Below are 26,699 nucleotides of genomic sequence, written 5' to 3'. Positions count from 1 at the left end.
GAGGAGAAGGCGGCGAGTCCAGGAGCGCCGCCAGAGCCCCGTGTTTGGGCTCCCCTCCCTCCGTCCCTCCTCCGTCCCTCCCTCCTGCTCGCCGGGCCGGAGCGGAAGAACCGAAAGTGCGGCTCGGGGTCCGGCTCGGGGACCCGCGGCCTGCAGGGGCTGGGCGCGGCTCATGAGGAGCGGGAAGGGCGGAGGAGGCCGACATGTCCGACAACGGCTTTGACCGGGCTCCCGGCGCGGGTCGGGGCCGAGGGGGAGGCTCCCCGCTGGCGCCCGAGAACGGGGCCAGCCTGGGGATGAGCGGCGGCGGCGGCGGCGGCGGTGGCCGGGGCTTCGGCGGCCCAGAGCAGCTCCTCAGGCAAGGCTTCCCGCGCCAGCAGCAGGAGCCCCTCCGGCCGCCCAAAACGGCCCCGCCGGGGAGCAATGGCGCCTCAGGTACGGGTCTCGCCTCGCCCCGGGTCCCGGCCGCTCCTCCCCGCCGAGAGGCGGCCGGGCGGACCGACCCCTTCCCCACGCCTCCTGGGCTCCGCAGAGCCGGCGGGAGGGTCTCTCCGTCGCCTTTCGGCCCCTCTCCTTCGGGGGTCGCGGCTGGCAGGGTGGGCGTCTCCGGCCGCCGCCGCTTAGGAGGCTTTCTGTTTTCTGGCCGCTTCTGCGTATTCTGGTTGCAGCCAGCTCAAAGCGGGCCTTTGTGCTCACTGGAGCCCTTTCTCGTTCCTTTTGTGTGTGTGTGTGTGTGTGTGTGTTTGTGTGTGTGGTCAAGATGGGTTTCATGGTTCCAAAAAGAGCCAGGGCATCAGGTGCTGCTGAATGAGTTACCCACGCAGGCGTACTTTTGCAGTTTCATTGTGAGTATATTCGAGAATGGCCCTGCAGAGAATCTTCCCAGGGAAAATCGATTTTGCCAGTGAAAAAGGTACTATGTGGCTGGCGGGGTTTAGGCGGTCCAAAATTTTTTGTAGAACAGATTTTTGAGTCTTGTGTCACCTTTAAGACCAACAAAGTTTTATTCCAGGGGTGAGTAAAGCCAACTAAGTTTTATTCAAGGGATGAGCATTCCTGTGCATGCACAGGTCTTCAGATCAGCATAAAATTGTGTTTCGTTTTTTTCCACTTTTTTTTTTTTTTTAACAGCGTGATTTTTGGATGTAATCATTATTAACCCATGTTTTGGTGGCTAGGGCAGTTTCATTGCACTGTAGCGGTCATTTGCCTGTTGGTTGTGTGGTGCATGCAAGAAAATCCAATGGGAGACAATTGCTGGCAGGAGTGGCCAAACCATGGTTCTCCAGATGTCTGCCGACTACAACTACCACGAGCCCCTCCCAGCATGGTGCTGACATGGGCTAATGGTAACTTTAGTCCTTGGACATCTGGAGTATGCCATGTACCAGTTGTGTGTACGCTCACTGAAATTTTTGAATGGGATTATTGCTGTTACAATAAAATGGATGGAGTAGAACTACATATAGGGTTCTAAACTCTTTTAGGGATATGAAGACAGTGCTATGGATCCAGTTTTTGTGTTTCCTTATTTGTTGCTTCTCATACCCTCTGCTTACTTAAAATGGGAGTAAGTTCTACTGAATTAATGAGAGTTGTTTCCATGGGAGTCTTCAGGATGCAAATAAGGAAATAACTGCCAGATCTAAAGCTCAGAATAAGTCCCACTGGACTTGGTGGGATGCTATTTTCTGTGAGCTTATTTAATTAAAATATTTGCTGTCTTTGTAGTAAGACTTAAGGCAGTCAAGAGCAACAGTTGAATAGGTGTACATAGAAATGTCCCCAAAGTTTCATTGAATGTAGTGGTTTAGCACGTAACAGCGAACATGCCATTGTGTGTTATTTATGCACATACGAAAGAAGTTTTTAGACTGAGGCTGAATTATAGTGTAGTGTTAGAACATAAGAGAAAACATGTTGGCTAAGGCCAGTGGCCCATCCAGGCCAACACCCTGTGTTGCACAGTGGCCAAAATCAAGGTGCCATCAGAAGGTCCACCAATGAGGACAGAACTCCAGGAGCACTCTCACTGTTGCCCCCCCCCCCACCGTCCCATCCCCTAGGCTGTTTCATAAATATATAGAGGGACAACAATGGATAAGACTGAAATATCAACAACAAGAGTTAACTTCATAGCTGGCTTTTCACTACCTGAAGGAGTCTCAAAGTGGCTTACCATCGCCTTCCTCTTCCCAGAACAGACATCCTGTGAGGTACCTCTGAAGGACTGCTCTGTAAGAACAGCTCCAGCAGGACTGACCAGCCCAAGGTCACCCAGCTGGCTGCATGTGGAGGAGCGGGGAATCAAACTCACCTAACCAGATTAGAAGCCACCACTCTTAAGCACTACACCAATCCCAGTATTGGATCATCATCAGGTCACCTGGATCTAGTCTTCAGTCAAGGAATTAATTTAATTTGATTTAAAGGTAAAGGTAAAGGTATCCCCTGTGCAAGCACCGAGTCATGTCTGACCCTTGGGGTGACGCCCTCTAGCGTTTTCATGGCAGACTCAATACGGGGTGGTTTGCCAGTGCCTTCCCCAGTCATAATTTGAGTTAAAGAGTTGCAAAAAAATAATTCGTGTCTTGTATGAAAAGACTGGCGTATCTTGCACTTGGAAACAAAGCAGTGCTACAAATGTCTGCATTTTGTGCTTGTCACTGAAGAGACATTGCTCGATGAACAGGCTGTCAAAGTATGTTATCTGTTTAAATGACTATTTAGCCTGCCTTATTCCAGGGCCAGCTAATATCTTTAGATTGTAAATATCTCAGGCTATTTTGCTTATGCAAGTCTGAAAAGTGTCATGTACATTGACAAGAATATGACAGTAGAAAAATGCCTTATTGAATGGTATTAAAACCAATCAGATATACAGTCTCCCAGAAAACAATCCTACATATGTACAATACAGTTGATCCGCTGTATTGTTCACTTTCTTTGATCATTTAAATGGTTAGTTATTTATAGCTTTCTAGAGCCAGTTTGGTGTAGTGGTTAGGAGCGTGGACTTCTAATCTGGCATGCGGGTTCAATTCTGCACTCCCCCACATGCATCCAGCTGGGTGACCTTGGGCTCGCTAGGGCACTGATAAAGCTGCTCTGATCAAGCAGTGATATCATGGCTGTCTGTTGTGGGGAGAGGAAAGAGAAGGTAACTGTGTGAATGGGAAGGCGACTGTAAGCCACTTTGAGCCTCGTTCGGGTAGAGAAAAGCAGCATATAAGAACCAACTCTTCTTTTTCTTCTAGAGTTCAGGTTAGCTTAAGGTGAAGAAAAGTGGTACAGAAGCATTTTAATAATTAAATAAAAATAAATATTGTGTTACAGAATGTTTTAGTGCGTTATGCTCTTCTGTGTAGAGTGTAGCGCTAGGATTTTAGAAGTAGGCCATATGAAGATCTGAAGCATACTTGTAAGTTGCAACATTTTGTCCACAACATATGGCCATAACAATTTCCTTGAAATAGTATTTATTACATTTTTATCCTGCCTTATCTCCAAGAATCTCAGGCTGGTATGCATGATTTTTCTCTTCCAAGTTGAATCTCCTCAGAAATCCTGTGAGGTACATTGGGTGACTGATAGGTCAACAGGCACCAAATGGAATTATAAAACCTGGATTTCCCAAAACTAAATTAATGCTAGATTCAAAGGAATAGCCGTGTTGGTCTGAAGTAGCACAATAAAATCAGAGCCCAGTAGCACCTTTAAGACCAACAAAGATTTATTCAAGGCGTGAGCTTTCGAGTGCAAGCACTCTTCGTCAGACTAAGAACTGACCATCATAACAGTGAGAATATATAAGCAAAAGTCAATCTTGTTACATTAGTAAACTGTATCACAGCATCCAAACACAGCCATATGATAACTGTGCCAAACCAGCCAATCAAACCCCTCGAACCCATTTGTGGTTCACAAAGACATATATTAAAAATAAACCTGTCAAAGCCAGCATTAAATTAATGCTGTAAACCAGTGGTCCCCAACCTTTTTATCACCGGGGACTGGTCAACACTTGACAATTTTACTGAGACCTGGGGGGGGGGAGTCTTTTGCCGAGGAATGTCACTGCTGCCTGAGACCCTGCTCCGCTCGCTTTCCCGCCAATGCCCCTGACTTCCTGTTGCCTGCCGGGGGGGCGCTGCCAACAGCAGCTGCGCAGTGCCACGCTGAGGGGGAGCCCCAGCCATGGCGGCTGCTGGAGAGCACCAAAGGTGAGCTGGCGGCAGAGTGCCAAGGCAACTCCCAAGGCAGCAGCCGGGGAGGAGGACGAGGAGGTGCCGTGGCCTGGTACCGACTGATCTACAAACCAGTACCGGTCCCCGGACCGGGGGTTGAGGACCACTGCTGTAAACCACGCTGGCACTGAATGGTAAATTGCTGGCAAGATTGAGCTAGTTGTGGAATAGGCTGCCTAAGGAGGTAGTGAACTCCCCCTCACTGGCAGTCTTCAAGCAAAGGTTGGATACACACTTTTCTTGGATGCTTTAGGATGCTTAGGGTTGATCCTGCGTTGAGCAGGGGATTGGACTAGATGGCCTGTATGGCCCCTTCCAACTCTATGGTTCTATGAAATATTCAAAAGTGCTTTAGAATGTTGTTTTTAATAAATAGATGTTTGGGGTTTGGCTAAAACACAGTATGGCAGCTTCCTAATAAATACATTCAGAATATTTTTGTTTCTGTTTTTAAGAGTCTTTTTGTAAATGGCTGCAAATCATGGACTCATTGCTGTAAGAGAAGCCTCTGCAGTGAGGTTTATGGGTGTGGTTTTTGTTCATGTTCAAGCACCCTCAGCATGATTCCCTGGAAATGCTGGGAATATTCAGGAATGTTGCGGGACCATTAGAAGTAGGGCTGTAGTTTAGTGGTCGAATACATTGTCTAAAGTTCCAAGATCTGTTTAAAAGACTGGGTAAGACCTCTGTTTGAAACGTCGGAGGGCTGATGCTAGTGTTCACAAATCATCGTCCTCAGTAATTATAAACAACATACATGCCCCAATTGCATACTTCTTTTCTATAAATGAGAATTTCAGTTCTAATTTAGTACAAATAAACATCAGAAGGATTTGACTACAAATAGCATCCCTGTGACTAGAGTATTCAAAAGTTGCAGTCCTGCTCTCTGTGTGACCTGAAATAGCCATGGCAGATAGTTGGTTACGCTCCAGTCCAAACAACTGCAGTGGATATTTTTACCATGAAAAACTAACCTAAGGAGAGGTTGATTTGATGCCAGCCTTATAATGGATAATGTATCAATAACAGTACAAATGTACTTTTGCATCCATATTCATGGAGTTAATTTCTCCATTCATAAATTTCTTACACATCTTTAAGATATTTTTGATGTTTTCCAACAAGGATGTAGACTTGTTGGTTTTTTTTCCTGAGGTTAGGTTGTCCTTGAGTTCACTTTCCATTTTTTTGGTGGATTTCCCAGTATAATGGAGCTTTTCCTTAACAACAGCATATGTTTTGGTGCTTAGGTAAGTAAAAACTGTCTCCAGGCAACCACGTGTATCTTTATTAAAGAAGGAATAAAGCTAGGCTTGTAGAGTTCATGGCTCTGTCTTGTGTGGTGGGAATTTAGGATGCTTAGGATTAGCCCTAAGCATCCTAAATTGCTTTAGGATGCTTAGGGCTAATCCTGCGTTGAGCAGGGGGTTGGACTAGATGGCCTGTATGGACCCTTCCAACTCTATGATTCTATGATTCTATGACAGGGAAGGGGGAGAAAGAGGAAACAAGATGTTTTTTCCTCTTGCCTCCTCTGAGCTCAGTGAGGATTGGTGAAGCAACATGGGGAGGCAAAATTGAGCAGCCATCACACCTACCGGCTTCAAGTTTTTTAAAAAAGAGATTGGACCTCCCTCCCAGGAATCCATGGACTTGAACTGAACCATGGACCTGTTTGATTGTTATTCCTTTAAATTGTTATCCTCTGTTATTGTTATTATTATTACTACCATTGTTGTAATTCTACCTGACACAAAAACTGACTTTGATGTATTGTTCTTTACGTTCCATGTGAATTGCCCTGAGCCCCAGGGGAGGGCAGTATACAAATGTACTAAATAAATGAATACTATGACTTGTTTAAGGGAACACTGTGAAGCCGGCTCATTCTCTTCTCCAGAAAAATGTCCTCATGCACAGACTGCATAGTGCTGTGCTGTTTAAAACAAGGTTGTGCTGTGGAGATTTCATTTACATCTGTATCCCCATTGGTGTTCCTAGTCTGAACAGGCACATGAAATACTTCTGCTGTGTCAGGAGAAGAGGAATGGTAACTACAATGGCATACTTTGGGGGTGAAAAGGGCCATGTGTTTTGCAAGGCAGTCATAAGACAGCATTACATTTTATATTATCTTAGTTGCAATGGACTGGAAAGTGTGAGGATTATAACTGTTCCAGTTCCAGTTGCTCTAAACAGGTAGTAATATCATGAACTTTAATAGATGAACATTAGTCAAAGTTGCAGAATTAGCGGTGTGTGTGTGTGCTGTACAGAAGAAAGAACTTAGGTCAAAAAATATTTTTTTCCTTTACAAAAGGAAAAATCCACTTTTTTTCAGAGTATTTTATTGTAATGCTGGGTACATTTACGTATATTTCTACAGTGAACCTGGAAAGTTACTTAAATGTTTTTCAAGAAAAACTAGGATTCTTGACACAATTCTACTTAGAGGTTATATTTATAATTTTAAATCTGTATCTGTAACAGCTTCTTTTGTCAAAAATGCTTTGGATGATGAGTGATGATTGCGAAGGGGGTTTTAAGTAAAATTCTAATTTCTTTATCTGATTTATTGTGCTTATTATTTATACTTCGGTTTTATATTTTCAGATTTCTTACTGGTGAGTGCTTCTGAATGTTTTTACATACGTAATAGTTCTTTACATATTAGTTACAGTACAACTGTACGTGTACATATTTGTATGTTGTTGAGTATGCATTTAAAGGACTCTGCTAAAATTAATAATGATATATTATATTGTATCTATTAAGTCTTACAGGGAAAGTGTGGTATATATTTTTGAATAATATTACATATCTGTCTGGTAATTTTGAAATGCCAGAGTAAATTGTCATAATGGTATATCCTCTGTCAAGGTGGGCTTAAAACACAAGGGAAAAGATGAATGGATGTTAATGACTTTGTTAGTTGAAGCATATTGTGTTACAATATTTTTCTAATTCATGTTTATAATAACATTTCAGAGCACTCAAGAGCTGCATCTTTACCAGAAAAGAACTGCTCTATATCCGCAGCTCCTAAACCTCAGGTGGTTGTGGCACCAGTAGTAATGTCAAAGCTGTCAGTGGATGCTCCTGAATTTTACCCTTCGGGATATTCCCCTAATATGGCTGTAAGTATTTCTCATTATCACTGTACGTTTTCCAGTCAAGTGAAACAGCTGTGTGTCATCTTGCACAATTCTCAGGCATTTGGTAGAACAAATAGCTTTTATCCTGAAAGCTGTGTCTCAAAAGTTTTTCTGGGTACTGGAGGAACTCCTGAAACACTGAAGTGTCTAAAAGAAGAACCCTCCTTCCTTCAGTTAATCTAGCGCTGCCACACTTATGAAACTTTTTATTTGTAAATCTTTATTTGCTAGTTTGGTTGAACTGTCTGTAATTAGCAGTTTAGTTATGCTTAGATACTGCATGCGCTAGAAACGTGCTTTTGGGATAGCTTGAAAATTTTAATGGATTAGTGACATGACTTCCTTCTATTTGCAATGAAAACTGCAAGTTAGAAGTGTGTCTGAGGTGGTTAGAGTTGCCAGTTGGCCTGGACAAAAAAAAAAAAAAGCCCTATCCTTTTCATTGAAGGATTAGAGTGCGGAATTGGGCCATTGAGGCATTTTATGGCATGGTGGTAAAATATGTCACCTGGTAAATAACATCCTATTAAGTCCTTGATGAAGAAGAAGAGTTGGTTCTTATATGCTGCTTTTCTCTACCCGAAGGAGGTTCAAAGTGGCTTACAGTCGCCTTCTCTTTCCTCTCCCCACAACAGACACCCTGTGAGGTGAGTGAGGCTGAGAGAGCCCTGATATTACTGCTCGGTCAGAACAGCTTTATCAGTGCTGTGGCAAGCCCAAGGTCACCCAGCTGGCTGCATGTGGCGGAATGCAGAATCGAACCCGGCATGCCAGATTAGAAGTCCGCACTCCTAACCACTATACCAAACTGGCTTTCTGATAAAGGGACTGAAGCATTTTTTATATTCTTGGCAACCCTTGCTCCATGTCTACCTTGGACTGCGAGAGTATGCAGTTTTGCTGTCACATATCATTTGCCACCAGCGGTTGAAGTGCTTCCACCAATGGTTGAAGGAAATGGAATAACTTTAGAGTCTAATTCAGCTGCTCTTGTTGCAGCAGTATTGTTGATAGTTATATGGTGGCTGTACAGTTATCCACCCCCACGTACCAAGGAAGATTTACAGGGGGGAGATTAGTGCTACAATTGAGTGGGACTATTCATTAGATTGTCAAGTAAAATGTTGTTTGTGAATACTTCTGTATCGTGTGCATCTATGAAACTTTCTTTCACTTTTATACATTTCAGTGTCAGAATCAAAAAGGATTTGCTTGAAGTAATTTTAATAAGAGTCATTATGCCTGTGATTACATTTAGGAATCTTCTTCAGAAGATGGTTGTGATGGATATGCGTCTTTGACAGAATACGTGCAGGATTTTCTAAGTCACCTTGCAGAACAGCCAGCCTGTTTTGAAAATGAAATAGCACATTTTTCAGAAACTCTGAATGGCTGTGTCACTACAGATGAAGCATTACAAGAACTTGTTGAACTCATATACCAACAGGTAGGCTAAACATCTGTGGTATAACACGCCAGTTGCACACTATATAACATCACAATAGCAAATAAGACAAATAAGGAATTTCTGGAAGTATTTTATTTGAAGTGCTAAAAGCTTGTATCAGAATTCTCTGAGAATATGGAGAGTCATTGTTTACACTGAGAAGAATGTGACTTAAAAGCCATAATACCATGTACCATGTGATTTAAAAACCATAATAGACAGGACTATGTCTTTCTGTACCAGGCAGCGAAATGGTTATGTTCCCACTACCAGTTTTCATCTTCCTTTTCAAGCTTGATATGAAAGTTCTTCTGTTGGATAAAATGAAAACCTTTGTTCTGTGATATCCTGCTAGATTTGCTTATTATTATTATTATAGATTTATTTCCCGCCACTCCCAAATTGGCTCGTGGCAGGTTACATGTCATAAAATCCCCACTAAAACCCCCAGTTAAAAACATAATCCCCAACATGGCGGAAAACCCCTCCTGACCCCCCGGTATTAAAGGGGGGGGAGGAGGTAAGATGGATACCCATACCTGGATACTCATACCTGGAGGGGGGGACGTGGATCTACCTCGCCAACCCCAGCTTCAACCATAAACCTGGTGGAAGAGCTCCGTTTTACAGGCCCTGCGGAACGCTGTAAACTCCGGCAGGGCCCGCAGCTCACCCGGGAGCTCATTCCACCAGGTTGGGACCAGGACCGAGAAGGCCCTGGCTCTGGTTGAGGCTAGATGCGCTTCCCTGGGGCCAGAAATGATCAGTAAATTTTCACAGCAGAGCATAGGATGTCAGGCGGTCCCACAAGTATGTGGGTCCCAACCCGCGTAAGGCCTTGAACGTCAAAACCAAAACCTTGAACTGTATCCGGACAGCAATTGGCAACCAATGCAGCTGCCTCAGCACAGGCTGGATATGGGCCCTCCAAGGTGTCCCAGTGAGGACCCTAGCAAGTGCATTAGCAAGCATTAGCAAGAGAGAAGTATTAGGCTTGCTAATTTTTTAGCAGAAAAACCTTGGGTACAGAAACCAAATAAGGAGTAAAGATTGCAAGTGGTACCACTGGGTAAGACAAAAGTGATAAAATCCCTTTTGATGTTTCATATGTAGAAAAGGCTGGATCCAGGGTCTCTTTACATCCATGATTTCTCACTGAGCAGAAGGGAGTCTTGGATGGAATCCAGTTTCTTTTTATTATTTCCAACTAGTAATCAAGCCTGCTGCAGCTAAATGCAGCGGGCGCTAGACCACGGAGCCTCCGCAGCCGTGCGGAGCGCGGCTTCCGGGGCTCCGTGTGTCAGGGGGCTGACGCTGCAAGAGGCGCTTTGCGCCTCTCGCAGCATCAGCCCGCCGGGCAGGGAGCCCCCGGCAGCCGCTCTCCTCGCGGCTGCCGGGGGCTCCCTTGCCGGCGGCCTGACGCGTCGGAGGCGCTTCGAGCCTCCCGACGCGTCAGGCCGCCCTCAAGGAAGCAACTGCGAGCCGCGCTCCGCGCGGCTCGCAGTTGCTTCCTTCAGCAGCCTAGGAATCGGCCAGGCCAATCGGCAGGTGCTTCGCGCCTGCCAATTGGCCCGGCCGATGGTCTGTCAGGAGGAAGGGGCCAATCAGGCCCCTTCCTCATCACGGACAAAGCCCTCCGCCTGAGGGCTTAACTAATTATTTAGTCCGCGGCACCGCGGGCGTGTTAAGGATGATGATTGGTCTTTTTAAAATGACTATTAAAAATGTTTTAAGCCGTAGACAGTAATGTTTGGGAGACAATTTCTAAAATATCAAATTTCAAAATACAGATAAAAATTTTGGCTCCCAAGTACATATGATACTCCTTCCATTACTTTTTACTAAAAGTGGATATGAATTTAATCTGGAACTATTAGGAAATGCACATGCTATATTCTCTATATATGCTATATTCTCTATCCTGTTCGCATATGGAGAATTTCAAGCTTTAGTACAAATATTTCAAAAACCTAAATCATACAGGAAACAAAGATATAAGATGTTCTATAGTGTCAATAATCCATTTTTAGTACCAGTAAGTATTATATAGGACTGGATCGTAAGATCTGCAAACTGCAGATGGGGTATTTGTCACCTCCCACCACCTCCTGCCGCTCCCTCATGTCACCTGGAAAGCTGCTTGAGTTCAGTGAGTCTGTTGTCAAGTTTTCATAGGTAGCAGAATTAATCCATTTTTGTCCTTTTGGCAATGAAATAAGAGACATGGAAAAACAGCATCTGAAACAGCATCAAAAACTACAGCATCAAAACAAAAGGCTGTAGGTTTTTAAACGAAAGATGAAATTATTTCCTTACATTACACAGCATCATGTAGTTCTCTTTACAGTTATCACCGTTCCTTATGTTGGTGTTACATAAGTTCAACTAGATGATATTTTCTGTAGAGGATTGTTAAAAGACATCCCTTTCTACTGGAAGTTCGCAAATCTTGGAAGCCTTAAAAATGAGGACAGAGACCTTCATTTGAACTCTGTCAATTAGGGGAACTGGAGACAGCAGAGCAGTCAGTTCCCGATGTAATTAACTTTTGTGCATTACATTAATTATTCTTAGTTTGTTTTCTTGCAGTGCTGGTTTTAATTGCTGCTTGTTAAAAGAAAGTGAAAGTAGCTAGCATAACTCTTCAGATTCCTTTTTAAAAGCTGCATTAGTTTCTTCCTTGGGCCAGACAGCTGTTTGCATCTCTGGCTGAAGGACCAAGGTTGCTAAAGCTTCAATGAATCATGTGTAAATCACTTGATTTTGTAAACTTTTCATATGTTCCTTAGGTCTATTTTAAACTGGTTTATGAAAAGTGTACATATATTTCATGGATTCATTTTCAGACTCGTTCCTTTTCTTCGCTTCTAAGTTTCTGTGAAAGTGAAGTGGTGAGAAATAGAGAGTCTGGACCGGGGTAGTCAAACTGCGGCCTTCCAGATGTCCATGGACTACAATTCCCAGGAGCCCCTGCCAGCAAACGCTGGCAGGGGCTCCTGGGAATTGTAGTCCATGGACATCTGGAGGGCCGCAGTTTGACTACCCCTGGTCTGGAGTGTCACCGTCTCTAAACCCCAACATTTTCCCAAAAGAGCTGGAGTACAAGAAAAGGACAGATTATGAAATTGAACCACTTGCTAATATAAATAAATTATCTCTTTCTTCTGAAGAAACTACAGACCATTTCCATGAGTTTCTGGTGGCTTATTTATGTCATTGTTCCTGTGTAAGGTCCTATGATTCAGTGTGGAGTGGTTATACTGTCTGGAAGTAGTTTATTCCTTTGAAACCAAACTGGAAAGGTGATAGCTTTGAGAAATAGAGTCACATCTACTAGTGACCCCAGGGGATTGGGAGATTATTCTAGAGAAATTACTGAAATTACCTGAGATAGCCTTTCAAACAAGTACCCAAAAAAATCACTATACAAGAAGCTTTGTCTTTTCTAATTCTGGCTGTTTTCTTGTTTGTTTGGAAGGCTACATCTGTCCCAAATTTTTCCTATATGGGGGCAAGACTGTGCAATTATCTTTCTCATCATCTCACCATTAATCCACAAAGTGGCAACTTTAGGCAGTTACTGCTTCACAGGTCAGTACCTAACTCTTGGTTGGGAGGGGGGGAGACTATCCTGCTTGAAATTGGTTTGTTTTCTTATTCAGTGCTTATCATCTGCTAAACATTTTATTAACTTTTGTGCTTATTTAGTGCAATAAAATAGTACTTTCTGTTGCATCATATACATTGGTGTTAGAGCCGGTTGCCACCCAAACAGGTGGTGTTACTGCGCTGCTTACATCAGAAACCATTGCTTGGCACATTGACAAACAAAAGCTATTCAGTAAGGGAAGATATTGTCTCACTAACCTTTTAGAGTTCCAGGAGGGTATGAACGAAAGTTGACCAGCCCAGTAAATGTTGTTTTCCTAGACGTCCAGAAAGCTTATGATGAAGTGTTTATACCATTTTATTGTAAACCGCCGCAAGTCTTTGAGAGTGGCGGTATATAAATCAAACAATAACTTAAATAAGTTCCTCATCAAAGGATCCTATAAACTCAACATGGAATAAGAGGACAAGTCCTCTTGTGGATTAAAAACTGGTTAATTATCAGGAAACAGAGAAATGAGTATAAATGGGTAGTTTTCACAGTGGGAGATGGTAAGCAGTGGGGTTCTATATCTGGTGCTTCTAACTTGTTCATTAATGATTTGGGCTTCGGCATAAGCAGTGAATCAACTAAGTTTGCAGGTGACACTAAATTCTTAAGGGCAGTGTGAGGACACAGGAGGATTGTGCGGAGCTCCTGAGGGCTCTGTAGAGATTGGGGAAGTGGGTGTCAGTGTGGCAAATAAGGTTCATCATGGGTAAGTGCAAAGTAATGCACATTGGAGCCAAGATCCTAACCATAAATATACTTTTATGGGGTCCAAACAGTAACCGACTAGGAGCAAGATCTTGGATAACTTGGTAGATCTTGGTAGATAACTCACTGAACATGCCAGCAGTGTGTGACTGTAATAAAACAGGCAAATGCTATGCTAGAGATTATTAGCAACACAAATGAAAACTAATCAGACAGTATCCTAATGATTCTGTATAAATCTATGGTGCAGCCTCATTTGGAATACTGTTCTGGTCACTGGAAAAAGTGCAGAGAAGGGCAGCAAAAATGATTAAAGGGCTGGAAGAGCTTCCCTATGAAGAAAGGTTAAAGAGGTTAGGGCTCTCTGGTTTGCAGAAACAATGACTGAAAGGTGACATGATAAGAGGCTTTCAAAATTATGCATAGGATGAAGAAGATAAACAAGTACTTTTCTAATAATAATTATATGTATATAATAATAATAATATAATAATAAATAAAACAGTTGTCCCTTACAATACAAGAACTTGTGGGCACTCAATGAAATTAATGATCAGTACGCTTAGAACAGATTACAGGAAGTACTACTTAAGAGTAATTAACATGTGGAATTCACTGCTGCAAGAAGTGATGGTGGATACAAGTATAGACAGCATCAAGGGGGGATTGGGTATACATATGGAGCAGAGGTCCATCAGGGGCTCCTATCCACAAGGTATGGATGGAACACTATGGCTGGGCAGTGTGCCTGGGGGTAACTGTGGGAGCACTTCTGATTCCTGCTGGTGGACCTCCTGATGGCACTTGGGTTTTAGTCACTGTGACCAATTATGCACAACAGCCGCTGCACCAGACCGCTGCTGGTTTCTAGCGGATGGGGTAGTATGCCCTGCCACCTCCAAGAACGCACAGGGGAAGGAATCCCCTGGCACACAGAGACTGCCCCAGCATTGTGTGGGTGCACGCACAACGCCAGGGCTGGAAGAGCCCCCCCCCACACTGCATGGCAGCAGCAGGGTGGGCAGGGGCCCCCAAAGCACAATGGCAGGAGAGCAGCATGCCCCTATCCCACCATTGTGGGGGGTGCGGAAATACCCTTTCAGCTCCACGCATCCATGGAGCTGACTGGGGTGGTTGGTGTCCCAGGAGGGACACCCTAGTTTGAGGGAGGAGCCCAAAGCCCCAGCTCATCCATTATACATGGGGCTGGCCTGGTCTAGTCTTCAATAGCAACCGCAGCACCACAGGAAGTCGAGCCAGGGTTGGGAGGGGGCCAGGATGGCGTTGGTATCATGCGGAATTGGGGATTTGCCCCCCTGCCTTGCCGCCACCAGCCCGGATTTCCCACCCCGTGCGTAATCAGTCTGTGTAACACAGCGTGTTGGACTGGATGAGCCATTGGCCTGATCCAACATGCTTCTCTTATGTTCTTATTTATACATTCTGTTCCGGAGAATTCAGGACTTTCTAAATTTTACCTTCACAGTTATTTAGACGTAGATTAGTGCAGGAAACAGTGAGAAGAGAGCTGAATTCAGTTCTGTCTGAGTAAAACCCAACATTCTATCCTTTGTTCCATGTCAGTTGTGATGCTTCCATTGGCACTCATGGTAAGATGGAAGCGCTTGTGCATGCACTGATCTGTCGCACAACCACACTGCTTAGTTGGGTACATAATTGTTTCCTTCATATACCATCCAATTTCAATACACTTTTTGCCCGTAATCACATAATATCACATTATAACACATTATTATCTTGTGTCAAGTTAGAATTAATCAATGTTGCAAAAGGAATGGTTGATGCAAGCAGGGTTTTTGTTTTTTTAGATGTCGAAAAGAATATGATAACAGAGATGAAGCAGCCAAAGGTGATGAAGCTGTTCGGAAAAGATTTCACGCATTTGTGCTATTTTTAGCTGAACTCTATCTAAACCTAGAGGTAAAAGAAGCTGTTCCTCATATTATTTCCAATATGGTGCTTGTAGGGTGGTTGCAGGGTGAAAGCAAGAATTTTAGTTGAATAAGAAGTGCTATGCTTGCATGTTAATGTAAAACAAAATCCAACCTTTATCTAAAGTATATCTAATGTATAGTGTTTATTGCAGAACTTTATTTAATATCTAATTTTAATAAAAACAGTTCTTACACAAAGTGATATGATGGCCCAGAAAAATGGGGGGTCCTGTTTTCAGCTTTTCCAATGAACAGATATCTGGAGGAGCTCTGAAAAAAATGGTTATTAAAACTTTTGTGTAGAAAAATACCCAGTTTTCAAAGTGGAAACTAAAACAGAAAAGGATTGTTACATGCTCCTATTTTGGGGAGTGTTTTAACCATTAGCACAAAGTATTAATATTTTCAAAATCCTTGACAGCAGTCCATCTTGCCATGCATATCATCTGATAAGTCTTCATAATAATACATAAAAATATGCAATGTTGTAGAATGAACTGGACTTACCATATCATACACAGTCTTGTTTAGTATGCATGTTCCTACAGATACATGACAAGAATGTTTTTATAGCCCCCGTTGGAGTCTTCCTTGTTGATGGAACCAGTTTATTTTAAGTAACGTTTTGCTTCTTTCTGAAACCCTAACATCTGTAATGACACCTCTCAAAAGTGTACTGAGATTATGCGTGTCATGGACCGTTTATGCACTGGAGGTTTCATGCTGGGTTACAGGCTGGAGTTTTAGTCGTGGCAGGTAGCCCCACCTCTTCCTGCACTCACACAGGGGAGCATTTGGCCCAGTGCACCTCATCTGCCCCCTATTTGTGCTCCTGCACGAGAACTGGGGCAGTAAAGTGCCCAGTGCATAAACGGTCATGCTGCTTCCTTGTCTTCCTTAGCATTTTTTCCTTGATTTTCACTGCTGCAAAGAGACTCTTGTTTTAGAATTCTTGTTTGGACACAGAGGACAAGATGACTTAGTTATAATTGGGAGAATGACAAAGGGTCAATGTGTGGGGGGGTGGTTCTGAGGGAGAAGAGGAATCCTTTACTCAAAACACTTGTTTTCTCTTAAAGGTCAAAATACATTATTTAGAAGCGTAATAACATCATCGTTTCTGTATGGTTCATAGGGATACTGGTTAAAAATAGGTCTCCTTTTTCTGAAGTTCCTTAAATAGAATTAGCCACACGGTCTCATTTTCTTCACAAATTTCACACTCTATAGCACTTCACTCAGTCTCATCTCTTTCCTTCCCTCTCTTGTACACACTAAAGTCACTCTGTTAACTCCACCCCATAAGGTATAGCTATCATCCAATCATGACACATTTCATTCTCCTATTCACCCATTCCCCTTTTTATTGTAGCAACAGAGAGAGACAAATAAAAATCAAACATGCCAAAAATCCTCACCTAGCAGAACACCACATTTAGGGTTGAACCTTTAGCTGCCATTCAAATGATAGTTACCACAAGGTTTGCTTTTTATGAATTGCAAATTTTTGTACAGGCTTTTTATTTATTTTTAATTAAGGCTGACAATGGGACGTTTTGCCAAAAATACGGCCTTTTCAGGAATTATATTCCAGAGAGAATGCTGAACTGTATTGCACTCTAAATGTCGTGAACTTGTTTGAGTACAGCTTATCCCTAGATTATAAAACTTCATTCTTTCAATAGATAACTTAAATGGTCAAGAAAATATACAGAATAAATATTGCAATAGCACCCTTCATTTTAAAACATTTTCTTACTGCTATGGTGTCAAGGGAGGTATGACTAGAGTATTTCTAGATACACTGTTAAAGTCAAGTTGACTTAATCCAGTGCTTCCAAATTTATAAGACTAGACTATAGAAATGGAGGACTTTGCTCAATTGTTTGTAAATATTTGGATTAAATATGTGTATACATTTACAGATTAAAGGAACTAAAGGTCAGCTAACACGAGCAGAAATTCTTCAGACTGGACTTCATGAATTGTTAAACACATTATTTTCTAATCCTGTGGACAACAATTTGATCTGTGCAGTAAAGCTACTGAAAGTATGATGATTTCATTGTCGTTTCTCTTATCTTTTTCTTCTTTTAGAACTCTTTGTAAAGATAACTCTTATTTCAAAAAATAAATTACAATATACTGTTGAGTTACATTTTTTCATTTTGAAACAACGCACCCTCAATTGCAAAAATATTACAATATTGCAGGTGTTAAAGCTCATTAATATAGCAATTAATACTCAGTCTGGGCTAGATATTAATTTCATTATTATATTATTTTATTATTTTATATATAATACATAATCTATACAGATATGTGTGTGTATTTGTGTATCCTGTTTTATACAAAAGTGAAGCATAATTGTACATTTATGTAAGAACTTTTATTTTTAAATTCTCATGTCATGAATTATTTTTATAAACATCCAGTTTTTTTATTTTTCTTATCGCTTTAATCTCTGTGTCTTCACTATGGATGGGCAATGTGGAACCACTAACCAAATTGGGATGTTCATTCACAAACCAAACTGATTCATGGCCCTGCAAACCCTGTTTAAGGGGACTGCAGCCCATATAAAGTAGGTTTGCAGAAAGCCCAAGAAAACTGAGTGGTGAGAATCAGCCTGCAATCCACCACTCAGTTATTTCAGGCTTTGTATAATAAAAAAGAAATTGCTAAGCTGCACGGAGGAGCTACCTACAACTCACCCCAAAAAACATCTACGTGCTGCATCCACAAACTGTTTTAGAAGAGTCATGAAAGTTTGTGATGATAGACCCCCCTCATGAACTTCGGCTTGTGAACCATAAACAAGACAAAGTTTATGACAAATTTTGTTTCATTTTTCAGTTCATGCCCATTCCTAGTTAACCCTGTCATGGTCTTTTGAATGCAATTGAGAGGATAGAATGGAACAATCCCATGGTGTAGTCATTAAGGCTGGCGGCCTCTAATCTGGAGAACTGGGCTTGATCCCCCACTCCTCTACATGCAGCCAGCTGGTTGACCTTGGACAAGTCACAGTTCTCTCAGGGCAGTTCTCACAGAGCAGTTCTCTTATTTTATTTATTTTATTTCTTACATTTTTATACCACCCTTCCTTGCAACTCAGGGCAGTTCACAGGGAACATGAAAACCAATAAGACATATACAACATGAATAACAGCATCAATCAACAACAACAATAACATCAGTAACCTTGAACACTGAATATTTAATTTCCCACTATATAACTATTAACATTTCGACCATAGTCAAACAGCCCCAACTCTTCTATGCTGTCTTGAGCTGCTTATAGGAAGGGTAGTAAATGAAAAACTGTTCCTAAAGTTCATTACACTGTATTGAACCAGTGTACTCTATTGAATACCATCAGTAAATCTAACAGGGCTAGGGGAAAGCAGTGAGCATACCTACCACTATCTAGAATAAAATTATTTAGTGGTGGAAGGTTGCTTACTTTAAAACAAATTAATTTGCATATGTAAAAAGAAACAAACTTCAGTTGTGGAGACTGGGCCATGATTCAGTAATAGAGCATCTGCTTTGCTATGGGATGTGAAAGACTTCTGCCCTGAGGCCTCAGAGAGCCAAAGTCAGTCTTTGTAGACAATATAGACTTTAATAGGTAATAGTCTGACTCACTACAAGGCAGCTTCCTGTGGCCAGTTATCTAATCACAAGGTCTTATCCAAAGAGGAGCTTAGTTTTATTACTTCTTTAGAGAAATATTACATAATTTCTTTGTTTTCCTTAGGAGGTAAAGGGTCAAGCTAAGCCTGGTTAAAACTATTCCTGTCCCCCGTAACTTAAAATCAAGTAATGTCAGTGAGATTGTTTAAAATACATTTCAATAGTGTCCACTAACAATAGTGTATATGATGACCATAATAAGTTACTTTGTAAGGCATATGTCATGGAAAACTTCACCTCTTCTGCTGTGCTTGTACCTAACTAATAGATGGCATACATAGCAGAAGGATAACGAAACAGCTTGCAGTTTTCTTGAGCAAAGATGATTTAGGCACTGCTAACAGTTCCAGCATGGCCTACTTAAATGGCCTTACAATTTCTATTTTATGGTATTATTGTTATTATCATGTTAAATTATTATTGTTATAATATTACTGCTGTTACTGTTACCTGTTACCATGTGGTAATTGTATCCTTCCCTGTTTTCTGTAAACCGCCCTGAGCCCTCGGGGAGGGCGGTATATAAATAAAATAAATAAATAAATAAAAATGTACTCAGTTTATCATAGTAAAAGTAAGGGATATTAGGAAGTACCTTTGAAATTGCTTTATCCTATAACTGCTGATGACAGAAATTGTATTGGTTCTGAAGTAATTTTGGAAATGTCCTTACTAATAGCATACATTCCGTAGTTGACAGGGTCGGTCCTGGAAGACGCATGGAAAGAAAAAGGAAAAACTTACATGGATGACATAATACAGAAAATTGAAAATGTTGTCTTGGATGCAAATTGCAGCAGGTAGTAAGAAAATGGTTTCTCATCTTTCAAGCATTCATAGTTTCTTGCCATTCCTTTAAGTTGTGTAGTCAAACAAAGCAAGTCTTTGAGGATTGTCATCTTAAATTGGTAGCACAACTTAGGCTAAAATACCCTGTGTTTTTTTTTAAGTAATATGGATCTCAATCACTTAAATACTTGGAATCATTAAATTCCTGGCTTGTAAGTTGCTTAATAAAGCAAAAGTCCAGTGGCACCATAAATGCCACCATACTGCAAAACTAATGCAAGGGCTTGTTGAGAGTCCTCTAGGACAGCAAACACTGGCAGGGGGCTCATGGGAATTGTAGTCCATGAACATCTGGAGGACCACAGGTTGACTACTCCTGCTCTAGGATATATAGAGAAAGGCTGTAGCTCAGCCATAGACTATCTCCTTGGCATGCAGAAGCCTCCACATTCAGTCCTTGGCAGTTCCAACTAAAAGGATGGAATGATAGGTGATGGGGAAGAAGGACCTCTATCCTGGAACTGGCTGCTAGTCTGAATAGGCAGCGCTGACTTGATGCACCAATGCTCTAATTGTGTAGATGGATCCTCACTCTTGTTTCTCTACCCTGAATTTTATTAGAATTGTTCAAGACGTTTTGGTTGCCCTATTTACATATCTATACTGCCTTATGGCTGTAATATTTAAAGTTGTATAGAAGAAGTATACAAGAATAGTAAAAATGCAAAATGAGTAAAATGTTACGTGATGGTTTACTACTGCATATTTGTAGGTCATTTGTAGCAAACCATCTTCATCCCCTATAGTCTCTTGACAAAATTCGGGGCTGGGAATTTGGCCTTCAGAGGGACAGATGACAGTAATAAGGCCAGGGGTTTTTACCTCTGATATTGGGTGAAGATATATCATAAGGGTTTCTGTAAAGGTAAAGGTATCCCCTGTGCAAGCATCGAGTCATGTCTGACCCTTGGGGTGACGCCCTCTAGCGTTTTCATGGCAAACTCAATATGGGGTGGTTTGCCAGTGCCTTCCCCAGTCATTACCGTTTACCCCCCAGCAAGCTGGGTACTCATTTTACCGACCTCGGAAGGATGGAAGGCTGAGTCAATCTTAGGGTTTCTGTATTATTCTTAATATATGAATTTGAAAAGGACCAGGTATAAAAATAGATAGCTTTTCCTAACTATCCCCCAAACCTCAGATTTTCAGAGTTACATAGAATCACAGAACAATAGAGTTGGAAAGGAACGGGTGGGAGCGCATTAATTTTTCTATATATTAATTTGTTAACCATTTAGAATCATAGAATCATAGAGTTGGAAGGGACCTCATGGGTCATCTAGTCCAACCCCCTGCACCATGCAGGACACTCACAACCCTATTGCTCATCCCCTGTCACCTGCTACCCACTTAAGCCTTCACAGAATCAGCCTCTCCATCAGATGGCTGTCCAGCCTCTGTTTAAAAATTTCCAAAGATGAGGAACCCACCTCCTCCCGAGGAAGCCTGTTCCACTGAGAAACCACTCTAACTGTCAGAAACTTCTTCCTGATGTTTAGATGGAATTTCTTTTGAATTTCATCTAATTGGTTCTGGTCCGTCCCTCCTGGGTAAGAGAGAACAACTCTATCCTCTACATGGCAGCCTTTTAAATACTTGAAGATGGTTATCAGATCCTCTCTCAGTTGTCTCCTCTCTAGGCTAAACAGACCAAACTCCCCCAACCTTTCCTCATACATCTTGGTCTCCAAACCCCTCACCATCTTTGTTGCCCTCCTCTGGACACGCTCCAGTTTGTCTACATCCCTCTTCAACTGTGGTGCCCAAAATTGAACACAGTAATGTGTTCTCATTCTTCTTTTCAACAGTATCTATTGATGGCCAGTACAAAGCTGTATCAATAGGTTTAAGATTTTATAGTGCAATTCTATGAACTGTTTTCCCAGCCTAAGCACATTGATGGGGAAACCCTCCATAGGATTGCATAGTTGCATTTGAACTGGTAGAAATTCCAAATTGATTTAACAAATCAAGGCATTTCAAGTAGTCTTAAATTAAATTTATAAACAGCTTGGACTGACTAGAGATTATAAGGAATGTTTTACCGATTGTAAGCCACATGAGAAAACTTTCCTTTAGTATTGGGGATGTACTGATTTTTATTTGACATATCTGTTACAGAGATGTAAAGCATATGCTTCTGAAACTTGTGGAACTACGATCAAGCAATTGGGGAAGGGTGCATATAACTTCAACATACAGGGAAGCGACTCCAGAAAATGACCCTAACTACTTCATGGTAATTCATCTTGCAGTTTTCTTTCTGCTAGATTCATTTGAATATATACATAAGCATGATAGATTGGTGAAGGTGCTAATTACATATATCAGTAATACTTGTGTTTTAATTTTAGAATGAACCCACATTTTACACATCTGAAGGTGTGCCTTTCACTGCAGCAGATCCAGGTACATCAACAGTTTCAATTTTGGGGATGGGGCAGCTCTTTGCTGTATGCTTCAGTAGCATATCAAGTTTAATGTTAACAAAGGTATAGTTGGTAACACGGTGTTATGCGCAAGTTGAATAATTGGAGTTTTTCCACAATTAGCAAAAAATAGAGATTTCATTCAGAGAACTTGGAAGTATGTTTGGGAAAATCAAGTCCTTACAAGAGTTGTGTTTCTCAACTGGGGTTTTGTGAAACCCCAGGGTTTCGTGACAGCTCTGGAAGGATTTCCTGAATGGGTGGGAGTTGATTTTTTGTATATATTTTAAAAATTTGTTAAACATTTATTGGGTGATATGACCATTTATGGTCATGTCGATCCACCCCCACACTCCCAAAATGACCAGTGATGGGCCAGGAGGGGGAGGGACCCCGGGTGGGTTTGTACATAGATATGCTTCCCAACGATCGTGCCACTTCTGGGATTTCTCGAAGCCTGAAGAATGTTTCAGGGGGTTCTCAATGGTAAAGGAATAATAGAGGCTTCAATAAATTGCATGCCAACAATCTAAAAGGATTCTAGTCTGCTTCAAATGGCAAATGCTTTAAATGGCAAAAGTTAATTGAATTATCAGCTTTCACTGGCTGGACATTTTTTCATTGGAAAAATGGGGGGATGACTTCAGGCGAAAAAATGAAGGGAGCACCCCCTCCCCAAATTTTTCCAGTTTGTTTTTAGGCCTTCTGGAGTGGATAGGAGCAAGGTAAAGCTGGTGGAAGGTGGAGAAGCTGTAGGAGCTGCAAGGGGGAAGGAAGGCGGATATAGCCTGGGTTAGAAGAATTCGCCAGGGATATGTGCCCCCACTTGTTTATATATAATCTTCACATATGAAGCAGCATCTGTACCCTTCCCTAATTTCTAAGCAGTTGCTGAGGTTGCTAGGCAGTGACAAAATTACCAGCCTTTATTGTTTAGCTTGTGTCAGTAAAAAGCAGTGGAGAGGGCACCACTTTTTCCAGGCTGTGTAGGTAGTCACAGAGAAGTTCAGATGACCTCAGTTGTATAGTGATCTTCAGTGTCTGCATCTTCCGCACTGGAGTGAGTTTTTGATATAGCTAGAGTTGGTGATTAAAAATAAATATAAAAAAAGAAGCTTCTGTTACATGAGCTGTAATTTTAAATCCCTCACAGATTTGCATTACATTTTCACTTTTAACTTTTTTGATATAGTGTCTCTTAATATATTGGGCAAGTTATGTATTATTTAGGGGAAAGCAACAGGGGAAAAACACCGTGTATCATAAGTTCAGAAAAATGCCAGTTATTAAATGGAATGCAGTGAAGAGATAAGCCTAAAGGAACTTTCTGAATGGTGCTAGCATATTTCAGAATTTTTCACTGATTGTTCTTTTCAGTTATTGAAATGCATTCAGTCAGCTATTTGGATATTGCTTATCATAGAGTATTTTTGTTGCGACTGCAACAACTAGGCCTGAGAATCTGCAGTTTAATTCTGAAAAAATAAATTCTTTACTGTAGATTATCAAGAAAAATATCAAGAGCTCCTTGATAGACAAGATCTGTTTCACGAATTTGAGGAAAATGGAGCAGATTTATCAGGAGCTGGAGATCCGTAAGTTACCGGTTTAAACAAACTTCAAGGCACACACGTTATTTCAATTTAGTAAAAACAAAGAACAGTCTTCTGACATCTTATAGAGTGTTTTTTGTGCTTTCTCAAAGGGACCAATTTGACTATGCCTCTTTGGTGTACTACTTAGAAGTTTCTGTGATAGGAAGGGCCGGTTTTAGCTGGAAATTTAGTCAGCTTAGCTCAACCAAATCCAAAGACATTCCTCATCCCATATTCATGAAATTTGCTCATTCCTTTCATCAGCTGCACTTGCAGAAGAGAAAAAAGAAATAATTTCAACTCCAGGTTTTCATGTTTTCCTCAAAATGCCTCCATTGTAAACTTCCCTTTGTAATTTGAAAAAATACTCTTTACCCTTTGCAGTTTCATTCTTAAGAGACGAGAATGGCATAAGCCAGCTGTCTCCAAGCCCCGGATCGGGGACCGGTAATGGTCCATGGATCAATCGGTACTGGGCCGCGGCTCCTCCTCATCCTCCTCCCCAGCTACTGCCTCGGGGACTGCTCTGCCACTCTGCCGCCGGCTAACCTTTGGTGCTCTCTGGCATCCGCCATGGCTGGGGCTCCTCCTCGGCGTGGCACTGCGCAGCTGCTGCTGGCAGCGCCCCCCAGTGGGCAGCAGGAAGCCAGGGGCAACGGCGGGAAAGCTAGCAGAGCAGGAGTTCAGGCAGCGGCAGCGACGTCCCTAGGCAAAAGACTACCCCCCCCCCCCCAAGGCCTCAGTAAAATTGTCAAGCATTGACCGGTCCCCGGTGATAAAAAGGTTGGGGACCACTGGCATAAGCCACATTTAGTCCCCATTAGGAACAAAGGCAAGGGTATAAATAAAGTTGTTTTAAAAGAAGTCTAGCCTGTGCATCACACTGAACTGACAAACTGTTGTGCAGGCTCCTTCTGACCATTTATGTGGGATGTCTGGTGGTAACCTGTTATAATATTATAGTAGCACGTAGGCCCATTATGCACGGAGTGGAAAGTCCGCATTCGGGGTGGAATGATGGCGGCTAAAATCACCAATTATGCACACCACAGGCAGCAACCGAGTGCAGAGTCAACGTATGCCACCGAAAAAGCCTTGTTAGCGAGATGCGGAAGAAAGTGGAGCTTCCCGGGACCAGGACGCAACTAGAGGCGGCTCTGGAGTATCCCCGTGCATAATCAGATACTCTGGGTTTTGCCGCCGTTGCGTTCCGTCCCGTGTGTAAGCAGTTTGCTTCGCTTCTTCTTCCTCCTCATTCTCCATGCCACCGTTTCAGTGGCCATGCATAATAGGCCATAGTGCTGTTGTTTCAAATCAGCACTACCCTTTTCTGGTCATTTTCAAGGCTACATGTATGCATGCATTGGACAGTGATATTCGGTCAAGAGCGTGATCTCCTTATGTCTACCAAAATGTACAATTACCTGGTTTTCTTTTATAGGTATTATGATGAAGATGAAGATGAGATGGATCCAGAAATTGAAGAAGCCTATGAGAAATTTTGTTTAGAATCAGAGCGCAAAAGAAAACAGTGAGACCATGCACACAGATTGTTTTACGCAACCAGCATACATATGAATAGTGAGTAGCGAGGATGGAAAAGTCTTGTCATATCCATACCAAACAAAGGAAATTACGTTTCTCTAAGTACACAACTTATGCAATATTACTTTTGTTAAACAGAATCTGCCAAAAAAGTGTAAACTTAAATCCCTGTAACTTAAACAATATGTATATATCATAGTTTATTTTATGTACAGTTAAATAAACAATGTTTTGGCTGGAACACATTTTATTTGAAACATGTCATATTAATAAACATACATGAGGGCTGTCTTATTAAACAGCCACACTTCTTTTTTTGAGATTAAAATCCCTTGAATCATAAAGTACATTTTGACTTGCTTTTTGCTATGTATTTGTACTGCCTCTCCTTTGTATTGAGCATACCTTTCATCCCATACTTTGAGGCTCCTAGAACAGTTAGCCAGCCTTCTTCTTAAAAAGTTTCCCAATCATGGACATTGTAAGGCCTTCCCCGTTTCTCCCAGAAATAAATTGGAAAATGTGCAAGCCAACACGGACGGTTTTCAAACAGGTAAGGTATTCGTTGAGCGATTTGAACGTTAGTGCTCAGTTCATGGCATTTTAAAATCAAATGTATGTTAGAAATTCCCAAGAAGTAAAAGAAAAAACAATCTATGTAAAGATAACACAAGTTGTAAATATGCATGTAAATAGTGCTGTTTAATATTGCACTGTTATGACTTAGTACAATTTGTGTCAGTGCAGTTAGCGTCATCTACATCTTCTGGCTGTTCATTTGTTTAGCTTATTAACATCAGGTTTTTGAAAATAAACTACTTTGTTTTGTTGGGTATACTTTCATCTTTCTTTTGTATGTCCTTTATTTTTTGTATTCTCTAATCCTACTAGATTTTCTTTGTTTGCAGAAGAAAAGCATATGTATTCTAGCTGGCAAACGCACATATCCATCTTCTTTGAGTTAGTCTAAGACCGCAGGTGATATTGTAGTGACTATGCAACAGTAAAAAATGCTCCATAGCAAATTAAAATATGTGCAAGAATATGGTAAGACTGTCTATGGCCTAAAAACAGACTAACACAATCAAACTGACATCATGATCAGGCTTTGTGCATTCATACTTACTCTCTTTCCCATCCATACTCCCAATTCCTTCTTTGTTTCCTGATTGGCAGTCCAGGACTTTGTCACAGGATTGTTACTGGAATCAATGTTTCTAATTCTCAACATGGATACCTAAACCTAGAGATTAGGGTCATGAGCAGACTAGACAGATCTTTCTAAAATGTGACAAAAAAAACCAGGAATGCGCAAAAAAAAACTTAACCTAAATAAATCTTGGCCGAGTACACATTCTCTAACAAACCTCATACGGTTCTTCTGAGGATGAAATGGAAATGAGAAGATG

The 26,699-nt window shown here is 41.6% G+C and overlaps 1 protein-coding gene and 1 long non-coding RNA gene across 3 annotated transcripts; one reads left to right on the top strand and one right to left on the bottom strand.

Annotated features, from left to right (window-relative positions):
- PAIP1 (poly(A) binding protein interacting protein 1) lies at nt 1-26,131 on the top strand. 2 transcript variants are annotated; one of them, XM_077347075.1, is made up of 11 exons: nt 4-435; nt 7,239-7,387; nt 8,664-8,852; nt 12,331-12,443; nt 15,048-15,159; nt 17,099-17,224; nt 19,566-19,672; nt 21,843-21,960; nt 22,076-22,130; nt 23,652-23,745; nt 25,187-26,131. In XM_077347075.1, exons 1-11 carry the CDS (start codon nt 204-206, stop codon nt 25,278-25,280), a joined length of 1,389 nt encoding a protein of 462 aa, XP_077203190.1. In that variant the 5' UTR covers nt 4-203; the 3' UTR covers nt 25,281-26,131. The 2 variants fall into 2 exon arrangements, with proteins under 2 accessions (XP_077203191.1, XP_077203190.1); XM_077347076.1 differs by lacking the exon at nt 17,099-17,224 and having other exon boundaries at nt 1-435.
- LOC143842209 (uncharacterized) lies at nt 8,617-14,779 on the bottom strand. Its single transcript, XR_013233020.1, has 4 exons — nt 14,697-14,779; nt 12,720-12,778; nt 10,981-11,090; nt 8,617-8,752 (listed from the first exon to the last, which is right to left on the bottom strand). It is a non-coding gene; the product is annotated as an uncharacterized LOC143842209 (long non-coding RNA).
- Nucleotides 26,132-26,699: the final 568 nt, after the last annotated feature.

This window comes from Paroedura picta, chromosome 7 (assembly GCF_049243985.1).
Source record: "Paroedura picta isolate Pp20150507F chromosome 7, Ppicta_v3.0, whole genome shotgun sequence".
Classification (NCBI taxonomy): Eukaryota; Metazoa; Chordata; class Lepidosauria; order Squamata; family Gekkonidae; genus Paroedura; species Paroedura picta.
Note: the sequence above shows the minus strand (reverse complement) of the source record. Positions and strands in the feature narration are given on the sequence as shown.